The sequence below is a fragment of the Fulmarus glacialis genome, unplaced genomic scaffold (assembly GCF_000690835.1).
Source record: "Fulmarus glacialis isolate BGI_N327 unplaced genomic scaffold, ASM69083v1 scaffold18718, whole genome shotgun sequence".
In the NCBI taxonomy this organism is placed as follows: domain Eukaryota; kingdom Metazoa; phylum Chordata; class Aves; order Procellariiformes; family Procellariidae; genus Fulmarus; species Fulmarus glacialis.
This window is the reverse complement of record NW_009227853.1, coordinates 52,803-61,236: the sequence shown is the minus strand read 5'-3', so window position 1 is coordinate 61,236 and position 8,434 is coordinate 52,803. Positions and strand designations below refer to the sequence as shown.

At 36.3% G+C, this 8,434-nt stretch overlaps 1 protein-coding gene across 1 annotated transcript; it reads left to right on the top strand.

Moving 5' to 3' along the window:
• The first annotated feature begins 255 nt into the window (after positions 1-255).
• Positions 256-7,860, top strand: LOC104080788 (DNA repair protein XRCC3-like). The gene is made up of 5 exons (XM_009583300.1): positions 256-259; positions 1,483-1,637; positions 4,085-4,297; positions 6,505-6,551; positions 7,638-7,860. Exons 1-5 carry the CDS (start codon positions 256-258, stop codon positions 7,858-7,860), a joined length of 642 nt encoding a protein of 213 aa, XP_009581595.1.
• The last annotated feature ends 574 nt before the right edge of the window (positions 7,861-8,434 follow it).

Sequence of the window (8,434 nt, the reverse complement as noted above, 5' to 3'; positions counted from 1 at the left end):
ATAAAATGAAATTGGGGAATTAACAATGGAGACTGAATATTCTAGTGATAAATGCTATTGGTTGCCAGGGCCAAGGAAAGTAAAAAGGAGCTGAAATATAATTTAAACTGTTATTAGATAGAATGGAAATAGAAATTGTGGAAACATTTCAGTACCTCCTGTGGAAGGCGTGGATGAAGTATTTTTCCATGTGTTAATAATTGAGGAAGGTCTTTAATTCTCACCTGTCAAAGACAAATTTTTTAATTAGTGGGCATGGGTAAATTTTTTTTGCTTTACCTGATAGCTGTCCGAGTATTTAAAAATAAGACTGTGTATTGGTAAAATTATTTTTTTAAAATGCTTCACGTGTGAAGTAGAGTGATTTATGTAAGAATTTATGGTGGGGTTGGGGAGAGTTAGTCCTAAAGAAAATTAGACTTAGGTTCATCTTTGTCTTCTATAGAAGATTCTCAGAATTCAGTACCCTGTGTTACACAGGTATCCATCAGCAAAATATTGTTATTGATAAAGTAACCATTAATTTTTACTTGATCCAGTCCTGATATATTTCAGTTTCTGCTATTGGATATCGTTTCATACTTTTTTTCAGTGGAATATATAGAGGATTTGGAAGTTACATCTGGAAATGGGACTTTCCACTCCCTGGAGAGCCAGCGTAGGGATGGACCATTGGGGTGGAAATGTTCAGGATGTCTTGTGTTGCCAAGCTCTGTTAGCAGCTTCAACCACTTTAGTGAGTGGACTTAATCCTTAGATGTAACCCTATAAGTATTAGCTGATAATTCTGTCTAGTTCTGCAACAACAGTAACGATTTTTTATAAAGAAAATATTGCATGTATTTCTGTTTTCTTTCCCTGACATCTTTTATGTGTATGGTTAACTTTTTCTGCAATAATGCATACTTGTTAACCAGAAACCACAGTAAAAATCTATAACGTGATTGAAGTGTAATGCTTTCTATCTAATCTACTGTTTTCAGGAAGAGTTAATTGGACTGAGATTGGATGAGTGATCCTCTTTAAACTGGCTAACAAATTGTGGCAATGAGTACCCCTCCATATGTAAATTTAAAAACAAGAAACTTGAAAACAGCGAGTGAAATTAACTATCCCAGCCAAAACCAGTACAACTAGTATTTTGATTAATTTTCTTCATAGCGTAGTGCTGTGTTTTGGATTTCTGACCAAAACTATGCAGTATTGCTCTCTTTGTGGGTTGGATAAATTATGATACTCATAATCACCCAAGTTAGGTGGTCAGGTGCTCCGCAGCTGTGCAAAATGAGTGTCACCTAGTGGAGAGTGCAAAAATCCAGTTGTGTGAGCAGGCACCAAAACCAGGACCTGGCAACTATGGGAAGGTCATAGGAGTGGTTTTTTTGTTCTTCATCATTGGTTCAATATGGCTGCAAAAAAAGTAACATGTATTTCCAGAAAACTGCCCTGTTGTAATAATAGAGGTGATTTCCTTGATTATAGGAGCTGTCTACATTTGTACAGAAGATGTATTCCCAAGTAAACGTTTGCAACAACTCATAGATCAACAACACAAGCTGCGTGCAGATGTTCCAGCTGAAATCATACAGAAGATCAAATTTGGAAACAGTATTTTTGTTGAGCATGCAGCAGACCTAGTAAGTAGTACCACAAATTAAGAATGCATAATTATTACACTATAATCCAATAACCACAGGGTTTTTTTGATATAGGAGACCTTTCAAAAGGCTAAAAGTGAACTAAGATCTTAATGAATACTTCTTAATCTCTGCAATTTGCTGCTAGAGAACTGTCTATTACAGTGTTTTATTATGAAAGATATTAAAAGATAAATATTAATATTTTTTAGAATTAAACATGTAGTGGATTTTTGTAAGTCATTATGTTTATTAAAATGTAGTAGACATTGCTACTAGTTTTACTGCAGCTCCTAGGGAGATCTTCATTGAGTTTGGAGACAGGATATAAATATACATATGCAAAAGGTGGTGTGTGTCCTGACTAACTTGCAATATAACACCAGAGTTGTTCAACTGCAATTTAAGCAGATGGGAGGAAAGGATACAAAAAATGATGCCTGGAATGGGTAATGGCACAGTATAACCACAGCAGTGCGGCTGTCTTGCCCCTCTGCCTGTAAGACGTCATAGTAGAACTGGAGGGGAAAAAGATACAATCTTCAGTACTGTATTCATGCCTTGTAAGCCCACATTTTTGTGTGTTTTCTTAAGTAGTCATGAATATGCTCTTTGTTGATAGAACGTCAGAAGTTCTATTTTCTCTAAGGCTTGAAAGTAGCACCAGTTAAATCGTTCCAACTGTTGGGGTTTTTTAATTGTAGTTTGCAAGTGTAAGAAGATCTTGTAAATTAGTATGCTTGCTACTTATTTACTGTGTGGTCCAGGCAGCAGCTAAGCTACCTTTTCCATGTCTCTTTCATTGGAAATATTAATTAAAGTTTAATTGTAGTTTCTGGAAGCTAGAGTATGTTCTTGTAAAAAGGAGAGAATCACCCTATAGTAGTATGTACAGCTCTCTAAAATACCCTTAAAAGTAAAACACTACACTCACTGGTAAGTCCAGCAACTGCACAATAGATTATTACAATTCATATATTGATATGTATAGATTCACTTTGCGTGTATCCTTGTACATAGAATGCATCGCTATATAGAGATAGGCAGATTATAGCAACTGAAGTAGAAACCCAAATCACAATTACGTTCTGTATTTTCTTTCACATCAAAATTTTTTTACTTGCTTCATTCTGAAGAATCCAGTTGTTCGTGTATTCACTTGAAAAGAATTAGTCTTTTACGAACAGAAGGACCACACACAAACACTGAAGTGTTTGAAGTGCAACATAGTTTCCTGTAGATATACCAGTAACCGAAACAAAAAAAATCCATTTTCCAGAATGGAAAGCAGTCATATATTCTTTGGAGTAATTTTTTCTCCTCAGCTAAAAAAAAAAAAAAAAAAAACAAAAACAAAAAAAACCAAAACAAATAGAGATCTGTGTATTTTACAGTCTGTGGACCCACACAAAAAAAAAAAAAAAAAAAAAAAAAAAAAGCAAAACCAAAAAAAACCAAACAAAAAACCAAAAAACACCTTTGATATTATAATATTATTTATTTTGTAAAAAGCAGCTCATTTAATAGAATAGATCTTACTGTAATTCAGACTTGAGAATTACAATTTAGTTTTTAAAGTTGTGGCGTGCTGGAGGATATTATATGTAATTTTCGATGCATGTAAGCTCTTAGCTGTGAACCTCTATTTGGATGTAAAGAGTGGCACAAATCAGAACAACTGTGACTCTTGCATTATTGCATTTTTTTGCCAACATTGAAATTTCTGATGGCCAGAAGCTGTGATTATCACCATGAGCTTGTTCTCCTTTCTACTCAGCTGCTGTAGACCACACTGTTAAAGAGAAGGCACTGAGCTACAAGGACCTTTCATCTGACTAATATGATTATTCTTATGTGATAGAAGTTGCACCCTAGAAAATATTTGTTAGTTAAACTTCCTGCAATTGAAATGTTTGGTGACTTCAAAATATTCAATTAGTAAAACTTTTAATAGGGAGGATATAAGTTGCAGCTATTCATGTTTATAAGACTCTTGATCAATATGGATTTGATGTAGCAACTATGTATTTTACTGTTATATGTCATTAGTGGAACAGCAGCATAGTCTCTAACTTCTGTTGTGAATATCTAATGCTAGTCTCAAGTCTTCAGTGTTTCAGTGAGCACCAGTCCTGCAAAATAGGAATGGTTCAGGATTATAGTATTGCATTCTTGAGATTTTGAAATGTCGGTACATAATTGATTTAAGTCAGAGCTGCAGCTAACTGTACATTGCAGTTTGGTCTCTTTATTTTTTTCTTAAGGTAAAACCACAAGACATATGCAAAAAATGGTTCCTAGTAAGACTTAAAGGTCCACAGACTCACTTTATCATTAGAAACTCAATCAGCTTGTGTTTCAGCAATGATATCTGTAGTTACTGTCTTGATTTTACAAATGAAGTTATTTGAACTGTTTTAATGCTGTCTGTCTGTATTTTGTGGTAGGATGCCTTTCACAACTGCATTACTAAAAGGATTTCCCTACTGCTCACAAGAGGCATGGTGCGGTTGGTGGTCATAGACTCTATTGCTGCTTTGTTTCGATGCGAATTTGGAGTTTCAGATTCTGTTACGAAGGCTCAGTATTTGCAGACATTTGGAGCACAGCTTCACAGTTTAAGCACTAGATTCAGGACTCCAATAATGTGCATTAATCAGGTATGACATCAAAATTGCTTCTCATTTTATAGGGACCATTTAATAAATGGCTGGGGCGGGGAGGAAATCTGTGTAGGCAGATTTCTTGATGTTGTATTTAACACTGTCAACTGAGTATTAATGACTGATGGAAACTGAAGTTTCCTTAAACTGGTGTACTTTAAAGTTAAATTTTAACTTCTCAAAGTTTAGGAATATCATTTAATCTTTTATAGACTGTTAATGTTCTCCAAGGTTGTCCATTAAAGCTAACGAAAATAGGTAAGTATAGCAACTGCACAAAGCATCAAACTGAAATAACAGAGTTCATTCTTAACGCTAGCTTCAAATGCCATCACCAGCAGGATTGCTCTGGGAACTCTGCATGCACAGTTATATTCCACATACACAGGAGACTGAAACACCAGGATCTTTGCTGCATTTTTGTGAAGCTCAGCATTTTTGTGTAACTGCTGAGACTACTAAAGCATTACAATGCATCCAAGCTGACTCGAGCTGAACCAAAAAAAGGCCATAATGATACTAGTCAAAAAGAATATTCTCTTGAGAAAACTAGACAAGACACTACTTCTGTCCTGTAGAAGTGGCACGCCACTGCTCTTAGTCTAATCACAAATCGAAGGAGCATATGAATACTGGAGATGAAGCATTCACACTTGGAATGTGGCCTCAGAAAGGGGTAAGTAAATGCGCAGGCAGGCCACTGTTGGGAAACTTCCTTTCCGGAAGGTCTTTCCGTCAAATGAATAAGTAGTCAGCCCTGAGGTTTCCTTCTCACAGCAGGAGAAAAGGGGTAGGGAGAAAAGTTGAACTTGAGAAGTCACAAACAAGAAGAATTTTATATTGGAAAGAAAGATGTTCTAGAAACAGCAAGTCAGCTGTTACTTGTTTGATTTGTTTCTGTTCCCAAAGAGGAGTTCTGGAACTACAGAATGGGCAGTGTGTAAAACCTTACATTTACTACCATAACTGGAAGGGAGCATATTGGAACTCATACACAGCAGTAATTTGAACAGCTTTCAGGCATGCATGGTGTTTTTATTTTCAGTAAGATTCCCGTTAAGATTCAGTAGGATTTAAATTTCAGCCTTGAGCTACTCCTCATTTTTTAACCAACTTTTTCTTACATAATCTTGCATAGGGTCAGCTAGCTTTTAAGGAAAACTGAGACTTCCTGTAACTGCTTTCTGAATTTTGGTATTAGTAGAGACAATTTGTTCTCCTCAGGAAGCATGGCTTGGATTTTGCTCTTTGTTAAACAAAGGTTTGTGTGTTTCAGCATTTACGCTATGAAGCCAACCAATAAAGTCAAGTTCCTTGGCTAGCTTCTGGGGGTGTCTGCCTTTTTCCTGAGGGTTTCTAGCAGGCAAAAGAAGATCTGATTTAATAGTAAGACGAGTTGAGATGTATCCAGTCTCTACCTTGGAATGGTTCAGCATGAGAGGGAAAAGTGATTTAAGAGAGCTTTTTAAATCTGCCTTCCCATGACAGGAGTTTTACGTTGGTGCTGGCTCAGAATAGATGAGGTCACTGCCTGACGCTTAATGACAACAGTCTGACCATTTTGCTAACAAAGGGTCCTTCAAGACTGTGTTCTAATAGACGGTGACTCATTACATCAAGTCTGTAGTTGCAGAAATAAACTGTGAATATAATAATGTTGAGGAAGATTATGGCTGTAAAATAATCCATTCTGTACATTATATTTAGAGAAGTACCTATAACTTAATTTGCTGTACTTTGTGAAGTGGAAGAATCATATGTGTGGAAGAATCATGACATTAAAAGACAGTAGAGGGAGTCAAGAGGTGTGGATTTTTCTAGGTTGTAGTCAAAGGCAAACGGCTCCATTAAGCAGGCCTTCAAAAATAGTGAAATGATTGAGAACAGGACATGCCTTTTATCTACAGATACAGCATTGGAACAGTTTTGTGTGTGTGCTTTTTTTGGTAAACAAATTAAGCACCTAGTACTAGTTAAATTCATGTAAGTTGTAGCTAGCTAAATAGTTGTAGCACTGTAAACTAAAATAATACTTCACAACTCCCTTTTAGTTTGTCTTGAAAGAATAAGGGTTTTCTGACTTGGCTTAATATGTGATCCAATAACTTGGATTTTCTTGGCTTCATTCCCTTCCCTGCCCTTCTGTTTGCTAACAACAAATGCATAACTACAGGTCAACTTCAGATGTTGTTTTTCTGCTATAGGTGACCGATGCAGTGAGCGAGCCAGAAGCTGGTCAGTGCAGTTGTAGGTAAGTCATCCCCAACAGAAATGTAACAATGTCATACACAGCAGCATTTAACCACTGTATTTTTTTATAACTCCAATATAAACTACCAGAGCATATTAAGAGCAGTAGTGCATTTACCCAGCAATGCTGTATTTGCTGGAGATCAGCAATAACTAATGTGCTGTAAAGTAGAAGAAACTGTCATATACACTTATGTGGTAATCCCTAATCAGCAAGTTGGGGGAAAAATTCTCTGGAGTTAATGGCTGGTGTACTTGCTTATGCAACAGTATCTTTGCATCTCTTCTTGTCTCTGATATAACTGAGTGCATTTTCTGTCTGCTTAAAAAAATATAGCAATCAAACCTTATGGGTTGGTTTTGTTAGCTGCTCAAGAAAAAAAAAGTATTTTGAAACCAAGATATTAACAGAATTCAAACGTACATATTTGTTGTTTGAATCCTAACTATAATCTTGATGTACTAGATAAGCTAGCTGCTACACAGATGTGGGGGGTTTTTTGCGAGCAGTCAGTTATGTCCTCGGATTCAGAAACTGACACAGAACCAAGGATAAGGTTCAGGGTTTTTTCCCTGGTTATCTTGTAATTCTTTTACTGGAGAGGTTGTACTTTTTCCAGGAAAAAAAATTGGTTTAAACTTTGGGTTGAAAGTAATATGTATGCGGTGTTATATCTACCCAACATTTCTAAATATACCATCAAATGGAATCCAGGGCCAACAGTTACACAGTTCAAGTATTTGAAGTTCAACCATTTTTCTGTTGCTATTTTCCTATCACAAGAGAGCACCTGTCAAGTCAGAGGCAGGTATTCACCATGGCTGTAGTTGGAAGAACGACTGAATTATTCTGTATAGAAGCACTTGTCTTCCAGTTGTTATCTTGCTCTAGAGAGAACCTAGCGTATAATTTTGTGAGTGTACCATGTAATCTCTGTCTTCAAAGCCCTATAGTTTTAAATATAGCAAACAACAGTATATATAGAAACAGTAGATCACTTTTTCCAGTGTAATTTTGCTACAACAGAAGTGAAGATATTTCATATTAAATTCATACATGCAGAAATCTGTAATGCTTTCTTTATAGTGTAGTGGATAGCAGAGTCTCTCCAGCACTTGGAATAACCTGGGCAAATCAACTGCTCATGAGACTGATGGTCAGCCGAATATCACAACCTGAACAATCATCTGGAGTTGCGTCACACCACACTGGAAGTGTGAGGACTTTAAGAGTACTTTTTGCGCCTCATCTCCCTCCATCCTCGTGCTATTATACAGTAAAATTGGAAGGTGTAAGAGGAATAAAGTAAATCCTTTGCATAGTAAAGCATCCTGCTCCGAAAGTGTATCAAAACTACTTTGCTTCAGGAAGAAGTACTAGTAAAATGAAATTCTTCCTAGGTGAGAGAAATAGATGCTGAAATCCATAAACGGTGATAAGACAATACATTAAGCCTTGTCTACATTGTGAAAGAAGATCTTTTTTTATACTTGGATATATGTTCATCAGCTTTTCTGTGAGATAAGCTTTCTGAAGGAGAGTAAAGCTGTGGGCAGGTGCCGGTTGCACAATGAAGTGTGATGTGGCAATCCCCGTGTTAGGGGAGACCTGATTTTTAATTTTAATAGCATGCTAATTTAGAAACAGCATTTACTGCAAGTGTATACCTTCTCTGTTTCCAGACCAAAAGGGACTCGAATTCAACCAGTTAATATTGCTGATGGTGTTTCTAGTCCTTGTGCTGCCATTACATATAGCCATTCTTTTATCTACAGGGCCTCAGAAATAACAGAAAGCAGCTTTGTCATAAAGCAGCTATCCTATTTTAAAACCACTTGTTATTAGTGTTAGGATTAAAAAAAAATACCAGGAAGATACTTGAT